This window comes from Phocoena phocoena, chromosome 15 (genome assembly GCF_963924675.1).
Source record: "Phocoena phocoena chromosome 15, mPhoPho1.1, whole genome shotgun sequence".
In the NCBI taxonomy this organism is placed as follows: Eukaryota; Metazoa; Chordata; class Mammalia; order Artiodactyla; family Phocoenidae; genus Phocoena; species Phocoena phocoena.
The window spans coordinates 52,288,242-52,310,815 of NC_089233.1; the positions used below are offsets into that span (position 1 = coordinate 52,288,242).

The 22,574-nt window shown below is 39.7% G+C and overlaps 1 protein-coding gene across 2 annotated transcripts in view; it reads right to left on the bottom strand.

The window, feature by feature from the left end:
* PLCB1 (phospholipase C beta 1) overlaps positions 1-22,574 on the bottom strand; it is a 686,080-nt gene that overhangs the window by 199,750 nt on the left and 463,756 nt on the right. For both annotated transcript variants that reach the window (XM_065892597.1, XM_065892598.1), the window contains exon 5: positions 1,473-1,552. In XM_065892597.1, coding sequence (XP_065748669.1) covers positions 1,473-1,552 — 80 coding nt within the window. The remainder of the gene's footprint in view (positions 1-1,472; positions 1,553-22,574) is intronic.

Consider the following 22,574-nt stretch of genomic DNA (forward strand, 5'->3'; position numbering starts at 1 on the left):
CTTTCACTCAATATTATGCTTTTGAGATCCATCCATATTTTTGCTTTTCATTGTAGATCTTTCACTCTCGTTGCTGTATGGTATTCTATTGTGTGAATATACAACTACATTTTTCTCTTCCACTGCTTCTGGACATGTGGATAGAGAGAAGGGGCAGGAGAGCTTACAAACTCTGCTGATGGGTGTGTAAACTGGGACCACCAGCTGCTCATGCTATGACACAACAATCCTATACCTAGGTGTAGATGCAACAGAAATGCTTACAGTGTGTTCATCAAAAGGCATGTTCTAGAATGTCCATAGCAGCTATTCATAGGGAGATGCCTATTTGCAATAGATATTATTAGCCAGCTAGATGTTTTACGAGCTATAACATGCTATGTTTCAGGTAAAACATCTTATCTCTCTCTGTGTCACCTTCCACCAACATTGTGTGGCACAACAGATGTTCCAGAAATGTGTTAGATGAAGAATGGTAAGATCAAAGACAATTTTTTAAAAATGAGGAATAAAGGAAGAGGGAAGGGGGAGGCACATAGGAAAGGTCTTGAAGGTGACAAAGTAAGGAGATGAGATGATGACATGAAAGAACATTTAAGTGAAGACCTGTGAGTACTGACTAACAGTAAAAGGATTTCATAGAAGTGTATGAAAGAAATGTGGTCTGGAGTCTTTGGTCTGGAATGATGGGTATGTCTTACAGAAGAAGAGAGAAGAAAGTTATTAAATAAAATAGAGGACCACCTAGTAATGTTTCCACTTGTGGTTTTCATTTCAAGGCTTCCCAAAATCCTGGATACCCACTGTTTCCAAACTGAACACAACCAGCTTTCCTAGCTGCTCATCTGGCAGAAATCATTATTTTCCTTGGTCAAATAAATTTCAGAAAGACTGTAATTTGAGAGCGACTGGGTAATCCTGATTTGCTTTCTTTCCTTTTCCTTTTCATTCTGCTCTTTCCTCTACATGTTCTTTCTCTTTTCTTACTAACATTTGCTGTGATTGTCTATAAGGACAGGAGTCAGGACATCAGCCTATTGATTTAAGTAGCATCTATCAGAGATCTTAGACTCGAGAGAATTGTGTCCCATATGTTGTTCATTCTCTTCCTCAGATTAATAATTGATACAACACAGGCAGATGTAGGGCTGAAGACTCCCTGAGATGAATAATTTTTGGTTCTGAGCACAGCTGCCAGGATCTAGAAGTATCTGCTTACTGTGTGTCAAAGGCATTGACATTCAGGCGAGCTCAGCGTAACCCTGATGTGTGGCTCAGAGGAAAGAACGATCTTTCTTGGAAGTCTTCCAGTTTGAAACAGTGGACGTATCAGTTCTCTATCAAGTGCCAGAGGGAAATTTATGTTTATCAATGTGAGAAGCCAGTGCAGCATAAACAAAAGACTCACAAAGGAGAAAGGAAACTGATTCAAATGAAGCAGCACCCTTAGCAATAAAATTAGAGCTACTTACGCTTTTTCCAGAAATGCATCCCTAGACATGTTTTGGGCCAGCAGGTTCGTTGCCAGACTGAAAACTTCATTTGTCCATTCCTGAAAAATGTAAATCACACTTGCATTAGCTTAACTACTGTACAGTCATTAGACGCATGTTTTTAGCTAGGCTACTAGGAAGACAAATTAGCTCAATTTGTATGCCTAAGGGTTTTGGGTTTTTTTCCCGTTTTTATCCTGTAAAAATGACATAATTAAATTCAAATCCCTGAGCGATTACTCCTTTCCTAAGGAAATATTCTTTACCCATAAACAAATTTTATCTGCTTTTTAAAATCCTTACAGATGGAGACCTGGTATGTTGCCTTTAATAAGTAAGTATATGTTATTCCTTTCCTTGCATTATAAACAGATAAAGAGTTTAAAATAATTATCTTTTCAACACACCTGCAAATAAGATCTTCCTATTTTACTACTCAAGTCAAAGCAGCTATACCAGGAACTCTTTAAATGTTAATTACAGTTCTAGAAATTCTCTAAACTAGGTGCCGTCACAATGTCATACAATATCCAGTACTGTCTCTCCCCTGCCCCCCACCCCCGAGCTGAGTCCATTCCTTACTGCTGACCTAATCTCAACCCCTACCTCACACCATTCACCACTGATCTCTCTTGGCTTCCAAGAAAATGGGAAAGAACAAATCTACAAAAAAACAGTTGAAGTTCCATTCTGGGTGATGATTTTGAACACACAATTAACATTCCGGGCTGAAAAAAAATAAGAGAAGATGACATAAGAGCTAAGTAATGTAATCATCTGATGTTGTAGTTGACTTGGCTCCCTCCTCAATGAAATCATGTTTTTTAGTTCAACAGCTTTTCCACCTAGTTTTGTTATTTCTACTATAGCTTTGTTGGTCTTTTGTGTTTTGCCTCCTGATTTAAGGCCCTGATAATATGCCGTCATGTAATACTGTAACATTTGAGATAGAACTTGGGGTATAGAGTCATGGGAGAGGGAAGAGGGCACTCTAAGCAGTGCTTTTTGTTTGTTTAGGTGTTTGTTTTACTTTAAAATATTGAGTTTATTTTAAAAATCAGCACAGTAAAAACTGTCACACAAATTAAAAACCTTTAATTTCCCTTGAAGTCTTTTAAATTCTGAGGTTATATAAAATTAAGCAGGAAAACATTCACATTAAATGCAAATCAATTTTGCACAAATAAGTGTGATCAAGCAGCTTACATTATCACCTGAAATACTTGGACTTTAGAGAAAAATCCCAGATGACATCACTCTACGTACTATAAGAAGATTTACATTATTCTGTTGGGTATGTTTTAGCGGCAGGACTTAGTGGGAATGGGGAGTAGCCTAAAAGGAATTGGAAGAAAGAGGGGAAGTTGCAACAAAAAAAACATAGAGCTGGGGTGAGAGTATGGAGAGCATTTAATGTCTGTTCAGTTTTCTGGAATTTGGCAAAAAAATATAATATCACTGAAGGCCTTTCTTTTAGGGTGAAGGTAAGGAGAGCCAGGGCTAGATGGTTTGTTAAGGAGGTTATCTGGAAGCCAAATGCTGGGTGGATTTGAGGCTGAGAAACCAGACGGGGGATCTCAATTAGGAAGCTGTCACAGTCCAGGTGAGACACAGTGAGGCTTTGGATTCTATGGACTGTTGGTGGAGGGCTTGGGGAAGATAGCACAGAAGAGCTATCAGTGAAACAAACTTGATGGACACACAGAAAAGCTTTGGAATAACTTTTTAACAGCTTTAAAATAAAATGTCCTCAAAATAGATTATTTTAAACTAAGAGTAATAACTACTGGCACTGATTTTCAAAATATGTTTCTGGTATAATATTTTCCAGGCTAGGGGTAGAACTTTAGACTTTTCTGGCTCCATGGCAACTTTATGCTTTGGTAAAAGTATTTATAATTGGAGGCAATGTACCATTTTGTACGTTTACTGGGGGCCAATTCCACAACAGAAATAGGTACAGAGAAGGTATTATGAAGAGTTGGGGAGATTTAATTGGGTCTGACCTTTTAGGTTGAAAGATAAGACCTCTATTACATCTAGTCCAGCAGAAATATAATGTGAACTACACATACAATTTTAAATTTCCAGTAGCCACTTTAAAAAAAGTAGAAATAGACAGGTGAAACAAATTTAATAATATATTTTATTTAAGCCAATATTTCAAACATATTATTAGCCATGTAATCAACATAAAAATTACTGAGCTATTATATAATTCTTTTTATGTGCTTAGTCTTTGAAATGAGGTGTGCATTTGGCACTGAGAGCCTGTCTTAATTTGCACTGGCAGCCTTTCAAGTGCTCAACAGCCACACATAGCTGGGAGCTGTGGCTGCAGCATGGGTCAGGGCAGGTCTTCTAGATCCTTCGCTCCTTCTATGGGTCCTTTATAAAGCCAGCTGAAGGATTGCATCGTCACCACCTTCACTGCACAGCCACAGCTGTTTCAGAAAGTAAGGCATAATTTATTTGACCACATTCTCAGAATGTGAGCATCTAAATTTCCAAGTGTGGAATTCCTAGAATCCATGGACTTCCTGCAGCCTTTTGAGATATGCAGAAAATCTGACCCAGGCTGAATCAAAATTCAGGGTCTAAAACATTAACCAAAGCAACTTGAGAAATAACTCAATCCTTGGTGGGGTACTGGTCTCAGTCTATATTACACTGAGCTAAAACAGCATGTGTATTACTTTGAGTTCCCCAGAAGCAGACCCTGAGACAAGGATTTATGAGAAATGGGTTTATTACAAAGTGTTCCCTGGCAACATTATAAGGGAGTGAGAGGGATTGGGAAGCGAAGAAGGCAGAAAGTTGAGATACCAAGCAAACTCCGCAGATGGTAATTTTGGCTTAATCTTTCCCTGTGTAGACCACTCCTGAAACTTGAGTTTTCTGATGAGCAGAAAAGGAGCTGGAGTATGGTGATCCCTGTGCCTGTTAGTCTTGGATCAGGGCTTGCTGGAGGGGATGGAAATCCCCAGGCACTTCCTGCTTTCCTTAATAGTAGGCAAAGGGGGTTCCAGCATCCAGAGGGTGCATACAACAAAGAGACATGGGTGCTGGCTGTTGGAAGTGAAAGCCCATCCTCATCGAGGTGCTGTATATGAAAATGGTGAATGAATTGGAGGGAATATGGGTAGAGCACTGTTAGAGTCAGACGGATAACAAATTTCAGGACTTTTGGGTGCCAGAAGTAGCTACATTGTGTAAATAGGGGATGTGCAACCAAAGTGTTGGAGAAATTGGTTCACATACGTTCTAGAGCAGGGCTTCTCAAACTTTCATGTGCATACAAATCAACGCAGGTCTTGTTAAAATGCAGATGCTGACGCAGAGGCTGGGGAGGGGGTGGCAGAGAATCTGTATCCCAAGTGAGGGCTATGTCAGATGATGCTATGAGTAGCAAGAGGACTTACAGCACTGATGGAAAGCTTGATAGAAATGTAGGACTGTAAGCTCCACACTAGATCTCTGACTCAAAATCTGCATTTTTTCCAAGAAAAATGCACATGTTTAAATGCACATGTTCGTATCTTCCATTGCAAGATGATTTCTGCAATTCCCTCACCCTGGCGTCGTTACTGAGATCGCAGTCTTTTTTTTTTTTTTTCGGTACGCGGGCCTCTCACTGTTGTGGCCTCTCCCGTTGCGGAGCACAGGCTCCAGATGCGCAGGCTCAGCGGTCACGGCTCACGGGCCCAGCCGCTCCGCGGCATGTGGGATCTTCCCGGACCGGGACACGAACCCGTGCTCCCCGCATCGGCAGGTGGATTCTCAACCACTGCGCCACCAGGGAAGCCCGAGATCCCAGTCTTGACACCATTAAGTTTTCCTAACATGTCACAAAGTTAATGTACTTTTATTTCTAAAGTTATTTAAGTTCTGTCATTCTTGCCACAGGATTTATGTGTTTGCTTAATACTACGAACAATTATTTTACAAGTTTCAGTTACTCTCATAGGTATTGTTTGAGTTTTTACTAGGTACTGAGCTAAATTCTTTGCATCCAACAACTTAATTAATTCTTACAGTAATTCTCTAGGAGGCAGGTACTGTTATTAGCCTCATTTTACAGATGAGGATTCAAAGTTTCAAAGCACTTATAAAATTTATTTATATCCTCAGAGTTAATAAGATCACAGTTTGGGGTTAGATAACTGATTTCTTGGGCTCCAAAACCTGTACTCTTAGATACTGTGCTTTTGTCTTGTCCTAGAACACTTTAAGATGGCTGCTACATACAGTTCAAAAAGATAAAAATGATAAATAAATCCACTTAACTATGCTGTGTTTAAAACACTGACTTAGCACTTACTATGGGCTATGCACTGTTCTAAGCATTTTGTAAGTAATTAACTTTTTTTTTTTTTTGTGGTACGCGGGCCTCTCACTGTTGTGGCCTCTCCCATTGCAGAGCACAGGCTCTGGACGTGCAGGCTCAGTGACCATGGCTCACGGGCCCAGCCACTCCGCGGCATGTGGGATCTTCCCGGACCGGGGCACGAACCCGCGTCCCCTGCATCGGCAGGCGGACTCGCAACCACTGCGCCACCAGGGAAGCCCAGTAATTAACGTTTTAATACTCACAACAACCCTATGAGATGTACTCTGTTATTACCACCCTATTTTAACAAATGAGAGAACTGAGGCACAGAGGCATGCAATGACTAGCATAAGGTCCCACAGATGGTTAGAGGCACATCCAAGGTTTGAACCCAGGAAGTTTGCCTCTGGAGTCTGAACACCTTACCATTATGTTACAGTGATGAAACAATGTGTGAAGTTCATAAAGTATACACCTTACCACCATGCTACGATAATGATGGTAGAGGAAAAATGATAAGATGGAGAGAGGGGTGAGGTCCATCACAAAATGCAGCTCTAAAGTCTTAGAACTTTGATAGAGGAAGTCACAGATTCAACTTGAACGTGACTGAACTAATGTGAAGAGAGAGATTCAATAACTTTTAGATCTAGTTGCCCTAGATCCAAATACTAGTCATGAAGCTATTCAACAACCGTTCATAATTCTGAGAACAGAGAGAAATTTCTCCTATCAGCAATTCACACCTCTTAACTTTTTGGCTCAACTTATGAACACAAGTGGTATACAGACTAAGACAGAACCTTCTGGAAGAAATATCATTCTTGCAGATATTTGTTTCCCATTGTTCTGATGCATGCTATCTTTAGTATTTTAATGTATTTTTTAATCTTTCCTTTTTCTAGCATTACGTATCTCTGTTACACCTGAAAATACAAAGAACAGTGTAACTAACACATATCCATATTTAACAAATGTTATCAATTTGTGATATTTCCTTCCGTGCTTTTAAAAAATTATATACTTAAGACACTGCAGTGCAGACTCATTCTATGTTGTGCTTCTCCCTGATTCCATTCTTCTCACTTTCCCAGGAGCAAGCTCTATTTTGAAAAGCAGATATCAATACCTTATCTATTTTCATATGGATTCTGAGGACAGTGGTCTTTATCAGGGTTCAACAAACCCCTGAGGGCTAAATCCAGCCTGCCACCTGTTTTTCTTTTCTTTTTTTTTTTTTAACCATCTTTATTGGGGTATAATTGCTTTACAATGGTGTGTTAGTTTCTGCTTTATAACAAAGTGAATCAGCTATACATATACATATGTTCCCATATGTCTTCCCTCTTGCGTCTCCCTCCCTCCCACTCTCCCCATCCCACCCCTCCAGGCTGTCCCAAAGCCCCGAGTTAATATCCCTGTGCCTTGTGGCTGCTTCCCCCTAGCTATCTACCTTACTACCTTTGTTAGTGTGTATATGTCCATGACTCTCTCTCGCCCTGTCAAAACTCACCCTTCCCCCTCCCCATATCCTCAAGTCCGTTCTCCAGTAGGTCTGTGTCTTTATTCCTGTCTTACTCCTAGGTTCTTCATGACATTTTTTTCCCTTAAATTCCATATATATGTGTTAGCATATGGTATTTGTGTTTTTCTTTCTGACTTACTTCACTCTGTATGACAGGCTCTAGGTCTATCCATCTCATTACAAATAACTCAATTTCATTTCTTTTTAAGGCTGAGTAATATTCCATTGTGTATATGTGCCACATCTTCTTTATCCATTCGTCCGATGATGGGCGCTTAGGTTCTTTCCATCTCCGGGCTATTGTAAATAGAGCTGCAATGAACATTTTGGTACATGACTCTTTTTGAATTTTGGTTTTCTCAGGGTATATGCCCAGTAGTGGGATTGCTGGGTCATATGGTAATTCTATTTGTAGTTTTTTAAGGAACCTCCATACTGTTCTCCATAGTGGCTGAACCAATTCACATTCCCACCAGCAGTGCAAAAGTGTCCCCTTTTCTCCACACCCTCTCCAGCATTTATTGTTTCTAGATTTTTTGATGATGGCCATTCTGACTGGTGTGAGATGATATCTCATTGTAGTTTTGATTTGCATTTCTCTAATGATTAATGATGTTGAGCATTCTTTCATGTGTTTGTTGGCATTCTGTATATCTTCTTTGGAGAAATGTCTGTTTAGGTCTTCTGCCCATTTTTGGATGGGGTTGTTTGTTTTTTTGTTATTGAGCTGCATGAGCTGCTTGTAAATTTTGGAGATTAATCCTTTGTCAGTTGCTTCATTTGCAAATGTTTTCTCCCATTCTGAGGGTTGTCTTTTGGTCTTGATTATGGTTTCCTTTGCTGTGCAAAAGCTTTGAAGTTTCATTAGGTCCCATTTGTTTATTTTTGTTTTTATTTCCATTACTCTAGGAGGTGGGTCAGAAAGGATCTTGCTGTGATTTATGTCATAGAGTGTTCTTCCTATGTTTTCCTCTAAGAGTTTGATAGTTTCTGGCCTTACCTGTTTTTCTAAATAAAGTTTTACTGGAACACAGCCATGCTCGTTCATTTACGTATTGTCTATGACTGCTTTCATGCTATAGTGGCCCAGTAGAGTAGTTGCAACAGAGACTCCCAAGGGGCAAAGTATTTACTAGCTGGCCCTTTACAGAAAAAGTTTGCCAGTCCCTGGTATGGACTCATATATGGTTATTTAAAATATTACATAAATCATATCATACTGTATGCATCCTTTGGCCAATGTCTATTTGCAGTCAACATTATGTCTTTAAAATGTGTCCTTGCTTCTCATGTAGATCTAGGTCATTAATTTTAACTACTAAATATTCCACTATAAGAATGTATAACTAATTCATTCTTCTGTTCATGTACATATGTAGTTTTTTCCTTCAAAAATGTTTATTTGTGGGCTTCCCTGGTGGTGCAGTGGTTGAGAGTCCGCCTGCCGATGCAGGGGACATGGGTTCGTGCCCCGGTCTGGGAAGATCCCACATGCCATGGAGCGGCTGGGCCCGTGAGCCATGGTCGCTGAGCCTGTGCGTCCGGAGCCTGTGCTCTGCAACGGGAGAGGCCACAACAGTGAAAGGCCCGCATACCGCAAAAAAAAAAAAAAAAAAAAAAAAAGTTTATTTGCACAAACCTATTTCTTGTTGACTCAAGCCACATCCAGAAGTTTCTCTAGGGTTATTACCATGATGTATTCTTAGGATCCATGCATCTTCAGCAGTACTAGAGGCAGCTGCTTGCTCACCAAAGCGGTAAGGACACTCTGTGTTCCTTTTGGCAGTGTAGGAGAGTTTGTATTTTCCTACATTTTCAAAAGCAATTTGCTATTATCAGCCTTTCAGAAAATTTTTGCAAATTTGATGTATGCAGTGTGGGACCTTGGATTGGTCTTAATTGGCATCCCTGATTCACCTGCCTGGTTGAGCCTTGTTTTACATGTCAGGGTTGTTCCACTTTTTCTTTTCTGCAAATTTCCTGTTCACATTCTTAACCCATTTTTTTCTTTGGGTATTTGTGCTCGTTGTCTTTAAAAAGGGGAGGGTTTTGTTTGTTTGTTTGAGGTTTGAGCTCAAGCACAAGGTGGTGGTCAGTCTTAGTCCTATTGATAGAAACAAAATTACACATAGTAACTGTGTCTTGTAAATGTCACCCATGACCGTGGCATGCCAGGCACCCAGTCCATGGCTGTGACCTGATACCAAGCATCTAGAGTCACAGAGAAAAGGCAGAATGTGAAGTCTGTCCTCAAAGACATGTATTTATTCAGTGAGTTCTTTGGGGAAATGACAATATTCTAAAAGGAATACCAAATCTCTTTCTCTGTGTGTGTGTGTATATATATATATATATATATATATAATTATAGTCTATAATTATATAAGCAATTATGAGTCAATGGTTACCCTAATGAAGTAAAAGGAGTGACAGATGACAATAATCTAAAAGCAGGTATGTCCAAAGTACCTGATTTGGAAGCCTCAATCTATTGTATTTTTTAAATAAAAGGTTCCTGGAATAAATAATAATTTAAAACAGGGTATTTTAATATTTGTGAGACATATGAAAGTCCTAACAATTTTTAATAGCTTTCCATTTATTTTTAATTTATTGGCAAACCCCTATTGCAGTCATTGATAATGGTGTCATTCCCATTACCTAGCAGGTTGGGATTTGAGTAAGAAGGAACAATGCACAGCTCATTCAGGGTTGAGTTGCCTGGCTGAGCACGTTTCTCCCACCTGCTGGCAGGCATCAGAATTCATCTTGCCGTGCATTTGTCTTAATGGCACAGTAAAGAATCTTTTCATGGTGAAAGATGGTATATGAGCTGCAAAGACTTTCATTAAAAGCAGAAAAGACTGTCTGAAAAGTAACTGTGTTTACAGGTCTATGTAGAGCATTCAGAATTTTGGCAAAATTTCTGGCACAGTTCCTCTGTTTTGGGTGGCAGTGAAGATTTATATTTTATAGTCAAAATGTTGATCTCATATTCAAAGAGAAATGTTTGTCAAATACAATATAATTACCAAAATCAGGAAGTATATTACAACCCAATATTATCAGCACTGGGACACTAGAATCCATATTACTCATATAATGTAATATCAAGGAAAGGTGCATGTTATTCAAATGTCTTTAGGCTACAGTTGCCAAAAGTACAACTCAAACTAGCCTAGGAAATAGGAGAATTTGTCAAGGACACTGGGTATTTCCTGTAACTGAAGGAAAAAATTGACAAACTGCAGTTTGCAGAGTATCAGGAAACTGTGGTCTGGATACCAGGGAGGATTTCTTCATTGCTTTTTCACTGCTCTCTCTTCCTGATGTCATTACTTTTTTCCTGACTGACCAACTTCTTCCCCATGGCCACCAACTGCACCAAGAGTTGTCACATATGGTGCCTCCTACCACCAGAGAGAGTCTGATTGATTTCCTCATAACCAGTATGAAAAATCCTGGGAAAGGTCTCTGATTGGTCTACCTCTAGAACAATCTATTTGAGTAAGAACCTAGCAGTGTCCATGAAAATCAAATCATTGTAACTGGAAGAGTATAGAAAACACTACATATAACCATTCATAGGAGTAGCGAAGAAAAGGATGTGCATCATCCCACAGCTTGTGTGAGATCTTATAGTTCTGAAGCCAGTTTTTTATACACTGGGGAATAAATCCATACTTGTTGACCTGAGTTGACTGCATGAATGAATGAATGTGTAAATGAAACAGAATTACATCCATGCTTTATAATTTATTGTTTGTGAAATTAATTTTTATGTCTTCTTCATTGTCATAAGTATTCATTCATCATTGTTTGCTACACGGTTTTGGATAATAGCTTTACACATTTCCTATTGTAATTTGAACTATGCTGGAATAAGTTATAAGAACTCACAGTCCTGTGTGTAGCATGGGCCTGAGGGGACTATCCAGTTAATAAAGTACAGAAACTTTAATTTTAGGGCTTAGAGCATCTGCATTGGCTTCATAGATATACCTTATGCTTTGTTTTATGTTTTGGGCTGTATTCTGAAGATTGTTGCCCAATTATCTTTCCCTGGATAAGTGAAGCACTGCTCTATCCTGATGGTCTAAGGAAGAGTTTACATGCCTGCAAGTGCAGTGTACAAGATGTGGATGTAAGGATCCACGTTTTGAGAGCTAACTGTCTAGTATATCCCTAGCCCTGTTCTAACACCTTTTGACATTCTCCTTTCCAATGGGAAAAGTTTAATGTGGTGATATCAAGTTAAAATGAACCTTAAGAGAATTCTTCAAATGGAAAGAAATAAAACACCCAAAAGCGCAACATCCTTGGCACAGAGTGGAAGAAAAGAGAAAAAATGTTTGCTTTGGTTACGTTTTCATGATGAGAGGTTTTCAGTTGTATCTCTGCGAATCTCATGTATTTTGAGCATCAGCTGAGGAGACACCCACCTCTATCTCCAGCTAGTTTCCTGAGTCATTGCTAATTTGTACAACTGAGAAAATGTCCATCAAATGCCCCAATATGAAATACCCAAAGTATCCTTTCCATAGCGTTCATGTCACTCAGCCATATTCTTGAAGTGGTTCTGTCTAAAACCCTCATGTCACTTTATTATTTTTTCTTTTTTTAAATAAATTTATTTATTTTTGGCTGCACTGGGTCTTCGTTGCTGCACATGGGCTTTCCCTAGTTGCGGTGAGCAGGGGCTACTATTGGTTGCGGTGCACGGGCTTCTTATTGCAGTGTCTTCTTTTGTTGCAGAGCACCAGCTCTAGGTGCATGGGCTTCAGCAGTTGTGGCACTCAGGCTCAGTAGTTGTGGCGCATGGGCTCAGTAGTTGCGGCACACGGGCTTAATTGCTCTGCAGCGTGTGGGATATTCCTGGACCAGGGCTCAAACCTGTGTCCCCTGCATTGGCAAGTGGATTCTTAACCACTGCACCATCAGGGAAGTCCTTGTTCTTTTCTTAAGGATAAAATATATTTAAAATTCTCTTTGAAGATACTTTCTCCTTTTTTATTTTATTTGTTTCTTTAATTATCCTTGTGTGTCTATTATTCTCTTTTTGTTCATCTTGGCTTCCTTTGTCATTCAGTATTGTAGCATTTCTCTATAGTCTGTGGATATTTTATTGTTAGTTCACATCTTAGATGGGGCAATAGGAGGGCCGACTGGGAGCTCTGGGTGTGGGAGTGGGAATGACCAGCTTGCAGACTTCTTTCCCAGTGAGCATGTGGGTGCCAGCCACCATAGTGTAGTATCCACAAATGCTAGAATGAGAAGAGCTTTACTCTGGATCCTGAACTCCAATGCTAGCCACCATAATATTTTTCAACTAGTTTGTTCAATTTCATAAAAGACAGACATTCAGCTCTTTGACCCAGGAAGTAATTGGTTATTGATTAATTCTACATGAGGATCAAGAGGAAGGAGTGGAAGGTTATTTTTCTCACCCCCAATTCTTACTCCATGTTCTGCTGGGCTGGTAGAACTTGAGTCTAGAGCATGTCTCAATTGTTTCTGAGTAGGTCAGGAGTTTTCTTGGCTGTAACTCTCTATGTAACCTAGACTGTGGTCTTCTTGACTCTATCTTATCAGACACTTTCCTCTTTCCATTTTCTTCTCCTGCAAACTTACTAAAATATGTCATGTCTTAGTGACCTATCCATTCTCTTCATCATTGTGTATTTATATTCCTTTATCATCATATTCACAATAACTCAAAAGAGATAAGAGATCACACCTGTGCTCATTTTGCTGTTTTGGGCTAACACTGCTTTAAATTTTATGTCCAAAGCCAAATATCTGATTTTCCCTTCCTAACTCACTCCCTCTCTCAATAAATGAAATTCCAAAAGGCCCTGAGATCATCCCTAGCTCTCTCTTTCTCTTATTTCATGTATCTGGTACATTCAGTAACTCTTTTGGCTTCACATTCAAAATACATCCAGAACCTAACCATTTCTCACCACCTCTATCCCAAGCACTCTGCTCTCCTTGTTTCTGTTTCTATACCCCTACTGTAGCTTTTCAACAGAGTGACCAGAACAATCCTGTTAAAATACATCACCCCAAATCCATCCCTTGCTCAAAATGATGTAATAGATACCTGTGTCACTGAGAGTAAAACAAAATTCTCACAGTGGCCACCCACCACTATTTGGGTCACCTGTCACATCCCCCATCCTCTTCCTCTCACCTCTCCCCTGTTCTCCTCCCTGCTTATCATTCCCTTCCACCAACACACTGGGTCACATCTATCTCAGCATCACGCTCCTCCATGATAACCACTTGACACACTCCAACATCTTCATGGTTTTCTTCATCATATCAGTGTAACCTTATGTGACCAACTTATTTAAAATTGAAATACACCCCCACCCCCCGCAACACTTCCTATCTCTCTTCCCTGCTTTATTTCCCCCTGGAACCTATCACCATCTTATTTATTTTGTTATCGTCACCCTACACCCACCATTAAGTAAGCTTCATGAAGACAATCATTTTTGTCTAGTTTATCCCCAGCACTCAACATTGTACCTGGTACACAGTAGGCAGTTAAGTATTTGTTGAGTGAATGAATGAATGATTATTATTATTATATAGCCAATAGGAAGATTATTTTAAAGTATTTTCAAAAATTTTGTGTTTTATTCTTAGGAGCATCTTATTCCTTGGGAGCCTTTGATGCATTGGAAACCGAAACATAACAACTGATATTAAGGCATTAGATGAAACAGATCAACATGCCACTTTCAAAGGATAGCTGGTATTTTTCCACAGTAATTAAACACGGAAGCCAAATTTTCTTAGATTTCTTCTTCCTTTATGTCATGTCTTAGTGATTTATCCATTCTCTTCATCATTGTGTATTCATAATAAAAAATTATGGTGATTTTTAAATTTTTTATTTATTTATTTATTTTTGGCTGCTTTGGTTCTTTGTTGCTGCACACAGGCTTTCTCTAGTTGCAGCGAGTGGAGCTACTCTTCATTGCGGTGCATGGGCTTCTACTGCGGTGGCTTCTCTTGTTGCGGAGCACGGGCTCTAGGCCGCGCAGGCTTCAGTAGTTGTCGCTCGCGGGCTCTAGAGTGCAGGCTCAGTAGTTGTGGCACACAGGCTTAGTTGCTCCGCAGCATGTGGGATCTTCCCGGACCAGGGCTCGAACCCGTGTCCCTTGCATTGGCAGGCGGACTCACAACCACTGCTCCAACAGGGAAGCCCATGGTGATTTTTTATAAACTCTCTTTTTTAAAAACTTTATTTATTTTTCACTGCATTGGGTCTTCGTTGCTGTGCATGGGCTTTCTGTAGTTGTTGTGAGCGGGGGCTACTCTTCGTTGCGGTGTGCAGGCTTCTCACTGCGGTGGCTTCTCTTGTTGTGGAGCACGGGGACTAGGCGCCCAGGCTTCAGTAGTTGTGGCACGTGGGCTCAGTAGTGTGGTTCATGGGATCTAGAGCACAGGCTCTGTAGTTGTGGCGCACGGGCTTAGTTGTTCCATGGCATGTGGGATCTTCCCGGACCAGGGCTCGAACCCGGGTCCCCTGCATTGACAGCAGGATACTTAGTCATGCGCCACCAGGGAAGCCCTGAGTTTTTAAAATGTATCTTTGTGCCTGCTTTAAGGTAAGGTACACAGATAATACAATTAGGGCTTTCTCAGCTGCCAGGCTCAGAAGACAGGGAGGCAGAGGAATGAGTGGGAAGCAGCTTATTTCTGTGTTATGGAATGGATGGAAGAAAAGCGAAGATGCTGCTGCTTAAGCAGTTTCCTGTCTTTTCCTGGGGAAAGTGGACTCACAGTAGCCCACAGTCTGAAATCACGATCACTTCTGTGTCCTTGCGCATGTACTTTCCCTTAAGTTAAGCATTAATTCCTTTTTGTGGCACCCTTGAACAATGCCTGGTTCCAAAGAAGCTCTATGTTTAAGGAATGAGAAGAGATGGCGGGGGAGGTGGGCAAGGGTGATTTCTTCCACGATCAACAGAATTGCAATTGCTGGTTCTTATCTGAGTGTAAGAAGAGATTACCATCTGAGTTGCCTTTTGTTTCCCCTCTATTTTTTTTTTTTTAATGAATGTCTTTTTTATTTTATTTTATTTTTTATATATTTTTTTACTTTTGAACTTTTAAACTTTTATATGGATGTTCCAGATGGGTAACACTTTCACAAGTTGAAAGTTTATAATGTACATCTTTCACCTGCCCCACACTCATCCAAAACTCAAGTGCAGAACGTGGGGTAAATCTCATTTTCCAACAAAGGACATCCACAACTGTAAAATCCCAAGACTAACAGTGCAATGTATTGACTTGGCAAGAACTTGGTCCTTACTTATGATTGGGTGGGGGGAATATCCTAAGATGACATAGGCATATGAGAAGGCCAGGAATAGCAGTAAATGAAGATCTCATAAAATACAATAACCAAGAGGGCTAACTTTTCACATGTGTAAAAAGCAATATATATTCAATATGGCAATATTTTTGGCGCATATAGTCTACCCCCAAGGAGATCAGCACAGTTTTCCATTATGTCCCAAAATACATTGCTGAAAAGAATATATGGTACCTCATTCTCTTTTTCTTAATCATTTTCATTTAAAGAAAAGCCAAACATACCCATTGCTCACTTACCATAAGTTGGTGCTAAATTCAAAAACGAAATGAGATCAACTTCACATTTTGTACAGAATATCCATTAGTGTTTGAAAATTATTATCTCAATGTACATGTCTCAGAATAAAAAGAAATGTAAGAACTTTGTGTCTATTGAGGTCAGTTTTAAATATCTATATTATTAATTTGAAGGACAGTCTAAGAAAAGTCCCAAGGTTTTTGAGGAATCAAGTTCTATACCAGGAATGGCCAGAGGAGGCTGTGGCAGGACCCTTCCCTCTTTTCTTTTCTATTTCATTTAGTAGACTATTATTTCTTTTTCTCAAAAAAAGCCTCCCCTTTGTGGCACCTTCTCTTATTCCTTCCCCTAAAAGGTCTCAATTATTTGGCGAGCTGAAGATATTTTCTCTTTTCTCCAGAAAACATGTGGTAACTGGTGGGTAGAGGGGGATGACAGTGACAATGACTTTGAGTGGGAACAAGGTTGGGATCGGGAAAGATGAGGTTGGAAGCCACCAAGAATCCTGGAAAACCTTAGGGGGAGTTCTGTGCTGGGGGGAAGGGATCTTGGAGCAACTAGCTCAGGAGCCTCAATTTTTTGAACTCAAAAATGAGGATATTGGAGTGTATGATGTTCAAAGTCTCCATGGCTTTACAATTTTTCATGATCTATCAATTGCTTTCAAGAATTCATAAGCTTCTTTCTCCCCTTCTTGCTCTTTCCCTTCCCTTCTCCCTCCTTTTTCCTTTCTTTCTTTTTATTTTTTCTGCCAAAGCACACATTTATTGAGTGCCTAATACCGGCTAAGCACTAAGGTAGATCTTGGGAACACAAATGACTAAGCTATATTTTCTGATTTTAAGCAGCTCACAAATCCAGGGTAGGGTGTCAGACACACTGACCGATAATTAAAGTGTGAGAAATGCAATAGCAAATATGCATGGGGTTCATCAAAGAACAGGAAGGAACCATCAGTTGTTCATGGAACGCATGAAACAGAAGGGGAGATGGGTGAGTAAGCTGAGTCCCTATGGAGGCTTGGAAATTCTGGACAGAATGGAGAAGGGACATCTAGGAAAGCACACACTTCTGAGGGCACAGAATTACCATTATAAAGGAAGAAAGAATCACAGGTGGTTTAGAACAGTTGAGGCAGAATAGTGCTAGGGTCCAAGTGGTGATTCACTGACACCTAAGGGCAGAGGCTATGTTTGTTTTGGTCACGGGTAAATCCCTAGTACTTGGCACATACTACACCCTCAATGAATATTTGTTCATTAAATGAATGACTGAATGATATGTGCAGAAAACTTCATTTTGTGGGTAATATGCAATAAAAATGATTTGAAGCAAGATCAGGTTTGAGGTTTCTTAGGATCATTCCTAGCAGATAGACACACAGAGTTGGAGGGCAAAGAGAGGATTCTAGGAGAGGAGGTAGAAGGCGTCTACAGATGGGACCCATCAAGAACTTGAACAAGATGGGAGGGGGGAGCAGGATGAGGAAAGAGATATGAGAGCTAATTAGGAAATTCAGAGAGCTTGCAAGTTATTTGGATGGTGGGCAAGCAAATGGTGTGGATGCAGTTAAGGCAAACTTCCAGGAAATCCCAGATCATACTCCCCAAATGAGTAAACTAGATTGTCTATGATATTCATACCTGCAGAGGTGACAGAGGTTACCCCCAAATTCTGAAATAGCTATTGAAAACTGATGTCAGTTTATAGAACATATTTTTGGAGAGCACATTTATTCTGTGACAGTTACTTCAAAATCTAATAATTTAGCAGACAGAGATCCTCTGTTAAAGTTTTTTTTTGCATGAGTGAATTAACATTTAGAAAACTAACTGGCTCAACCAGTTTGGGAAATTGGCAATATCCATCAAGGCTGGACATAGGAAGACCTATGACCAGCAATTACATACCTCACAGAAAGGCATATGTTTATAACAACACTGTTTGTTTTTATTTTTAAATTGAAGTATAGTTGAGTTATAATGTTGTTTTAGTTTCTGGTGTACAATGATTCAGTTATACATATATATATATATATATATATATATATATATACATATTCTTTTTCATATTCTTTCCCATTATGGTTTAATCACAGAATATTGAATATAGTTGCCTGTGCTATACAGTAGGACATTTTTGTTTATCTATTTCATATATAGTAGTTTGTATCTGCTAATCCCAAACTCCTAATTTATCCCACCCCCACCCACTTTCCCCTTTGGTAACCATAAGTTTGTTTTCTATGTCTGTGAGTCTGTTTCTGTTTCATAAATAAGTTCATTTTGTATCATATTTTAGATTCCACATATGATATCATATAGTATTTGTCTTTCTTTTTATTTTATTTTATTTTTTTGGCCACACTGCATGGCATGTGGGATCTTATTTCCCCAACCAGGCATTGAACCCACACCCCCTGCATTGGAAGTGCAAAGTCTTAACCACTGGACCACTGTGTAAGTCCATGTCTTTCTCTTTCTGACTTACTTCACTTAGTGCATAATCTCTAAGTGCATCCATGTTGCTGCAAATGGCATTATTTCATTCTTTTTTATGGCTGAGTAATATTCCACTGTGTGTGTGTGTGTGTGTGTGTGTGTGTGTGTGTGTGTGTGTGTGTGTGTGAATATATATATAAACACATCTTCTTTATCCATTCATCTGTTGATAGACATTTAGGTTGCTTCTATGTCTTGGCTATTGTAAGTAGTGCTGCTATGAACATTGGTGTGTATATATCTTTTCAAATTATAGTTTTCTCTGGATATATCCTCAGGAGTGGGATTGCTGGATCATATGGCAACTCTACTTTTAGTTTTTAAAGGAACTTCAAACTGTTTTCCATAGTGGCTGCACCAATTTACATTCCCTGTAGGAGAACACTGTAGGAGAGTTCCCTTTTCTCCATACCCTCTCCAGCATGTGTTATTTGTAGACTTTTTAATCATGGCTATTCTGACTGGTGTGAATTGATACCTTGTTGTAGTTTTCATTTATAACAACACTATTTGTAATAACCCTAAACTGGAAACTGCCTGAATGTCCACCAACTATAGGATAGATAAATAAATTATGGTATACTATTTAGCAAAGAGAATGAACAAAGTGCAACCACATGCAAAATGTAGAAGAATCTCATAAATATAAATTTTGAGTAATAGAAGTCAGACCAAAAAGAAAACATAGTCTATGATTTCATTTACAGAAATTTTAAAAACAGGTAAAACTAATTTATAAAGTTGCAGGTTAAAATAGGGTGTGTTAGTAGGGTAGACACCTGGGGTGCTGGTGACTGGTGATGGCCTATCACCCCGAGAGACAGGATTTGAGATTCCAGCTCTGTTTCTTTATTGGGGTGCTGCTCACATGGGTGTGTGCTCTTTTCAAAAATTCATCAAGTTATATAGTTACAGCTTGTGCACTTTTCTGTGCATATTATATTTCAATCAAAGTTAAAAAAAATCCGGTCAAGTCCCTGCGAGTAGCATGGCTAAACAAAATAATTAATTTTTTAATTTTGTTTTTCCAATTTATAAATGCTCAAGAGAATTTAGTGTGTAAAATATTAAGGATTGGAAGCAATGGCATCTCTCAATTCTTGTGCAGAGAAGTGGACACAAAATTTCCCCTTCATGGCTCTGTCATTAGGCATCTCAATCTTAACCCCCTGGATCCTTGCTGTCATAATCCACTGCATTTTAATACACTGAAACAATGTCTGGGCTGAAATTTGCCAAACTGGGGGGTGGTTCAACAATGTATCTACCCAGGGGGCCTATCAGAATATCTAACCAATTAGAACGGAATTATCAGAGCTGGAATCTCAAATCCTGTCTCTCGGGGTGATAGGCCATCTCGCTATTATATTGGATTGAACAAGGATCTGGGATAGGAATTGGGCAGGTGGGTGATGGGGTGAGCCTCCAGGGACCAGAACCCAGAGGGAAGACATGCTGAAAATCATTTTAGATTTCTAAATCCAAACAGGGAAGGCTCCACCTCTGTTGCCTTTGCACACAGAGATTCCTCTTTACTAATCCTGAGACAGATTCATTTCTTACCGAAATTCTCTTGATGAAGAGTGATCTCCCATGAGTTACATACTGGATCCCTGAGACCTGACAGTAAACACCAGCATATGGCAATCCTGTGAACCCTGCTCCTGGCTCAGAGCAATCTGTTTTAACCTACACAATGGTGTTTAGGTTGCATGACTGCAGGAAGAAGTAGGCACAATTAGACATCTATATGTAGCTTCCCACCTCAAAGGAAAGCACAATATTAGAAAGAGGGACTAGAACTGGGCAGGAAGAAGAGAATTATTTTATCTTCAGACTTCTTGACCAATAGAAAAATTTGCATTGACCTGATAAATCAGTTAACTTGTTCAAATGACACTGTTTTTTGGAGCTGATGTAACTGATCTGTCTTTTGCAGTCCATGTTAACCTTACCAGTCAGATATTTAAAGAAATTTGCCAACTGGTGTGGAAAAAAGGCTTGAGGATTTAATAGTCCTTACTCTCAGCTACTGACTTCTGTCTTTGGCACTGAGAAAACAGAAGCAATCAAAAAACATCTACAATTCCCTCTATTACATGGACGATTTACCAGCATCTCTACTGATGGACTCCAGTTTTCCTCCTCTTATTGATTAAATGCCCTTGCTCCTGTATGAGCACAGCCCCTCTATTTGTGAATAAGAGAGAGTCAACAATTTTCTTTTTCTTTGTAAAGGACCAGAGAGTAAGTATTTTAGGCTTTGTACTCCATATGTTCTATGTCATAACTACTCAACTATGTCTAGTGAAAGCAGCCATAGACAATTTGTAAACAAATAGGCATTGTTATGTTCCAATAAAACTTTATAAAAACAAGTGGTAGGTCAGACTTGGTCTCAGGCTGTAGTTTATTGAGCCTTGTACTAGATCCTACCACTCTCTTGCCCGCTCAAGGACATGCTCTAGCAATTCTCTGACTCGCTTACATTGTTTTCCCTCCACAGGATCATTCCCACAAGCATACATGTATTTTGTGGTTTCGCCCATCTTAAAAACTATCTCTTGGTCTCACTTCCCCCTTCTAGCAGCTTTCTCATTTTTCCCCTGCCCTTTACATCAAAACTCACAAGAGCAATCTCTTTTGGTTTCTTAATTTGCCTCCACTGATATTCCCCAGAGCCCTCTCCAATAGACTTTGACCCTGCTACTCCACTGTAGTTGCTCTAATCAAGGTCACCAATGACCTCTATATCCTTAAATCCACCAGTCAATTCTTGGTCTTCATCTTACTTGACCTATGAGTAGCATTTGATCCTGTTGATCACTCTCTTCTTCTTGAAACACTTTGCTTACCTGGCTTCCAAACACACATACTGGACTCTTTGCCACCTCACTGGCTACTCCTTCTCAGCCTACTTTTTCTGATTCTTTCTTATCTCCTCAATCTCTTCATGTTGGAGTATCAGTGACTCAGGTCTTGGACATCTTCTGTATCTACAGTCATTTCCTGGCTTAGCTCATCCTGCCTCATTAAATACTATCGATAACCTGATGAGTTCCAAACTGTTGCATTATATTTGGCATTGAACCCCAGGTTCATATATCTAACTGCCTACTCAACATGTTTCTTTGGGTATCTAATAATAATCTCAAATTGAACATAATCAAAGCTGAAGCCTTGTTGTATACCACCAAATGTGTTCTACTTTAAACTTTCCTTTTGAAGTAAGTGGCATTTCCAACCTTCCTGTCTCTTGCACCAAAACTCTAACATCATCCTTGATTCTTCTCTTTCTCTCACATGTAACATACAATTGCAATTGTTTATGCTCTGGATTCTTCCTTTAAGTAGATGTAGATATAGATATTCAGACCCCTTCTTATCTCCTACATAGCTCCCCCTTGGTCCAAGATACTAATAACCCACTTAAAATATTTCTACAGTTTTTTTACCTGATCTCCCTGCTTCCATTATTGCCTCTGCCCTTGCAGTCCATTATTGACTGAAGAGTTAAGTCAAACCAAGTCCACCATCTGCTCAAAACCCTCCAATGGCTTCCATCTCCCTCAAAATAAAAGCCAAAGTCCTTCAAAAGCCTACATTACCATACAAGAAATCGACTTCTGTTGCCTTTGCTAGTTTCCTTTGCTGGTACCTCCACCTTTGCCAGGATTCACGTAGCTGTGCGTGGAGGACTATTGGGAATTAACAGTGGGGGAGTAAAGGGAAGGATGATGGCATTCACCTCCCCCCTGAAGCTCTGAGGAGGTGTCAGGGCATCCCAGAGAGGGGGACTGAAGTCCAGGAGTTCCAGGGGTAGCAAATGTGGATGTGTTCATTGGTCCTCGGGGCAGCAGGAGATGCAGGGAGAAGTGTGAGACTCAGAGGGCAAATGTGAAACAAACCACCCATTTTCCAGGTATATTAAAGGGAGGTATCCCTCGAGAGATCAGGGAAAGTCCATCTTTAGGACACAGAGAGTTGGCAAATCATGCTGCATAACAAGAAGAGTGACTTACTTAATTGCAAAAGATACCACTCTTTTAGTCCAACTACAGAGGGAAAAATTGAAAGACAGCTTTCTCCC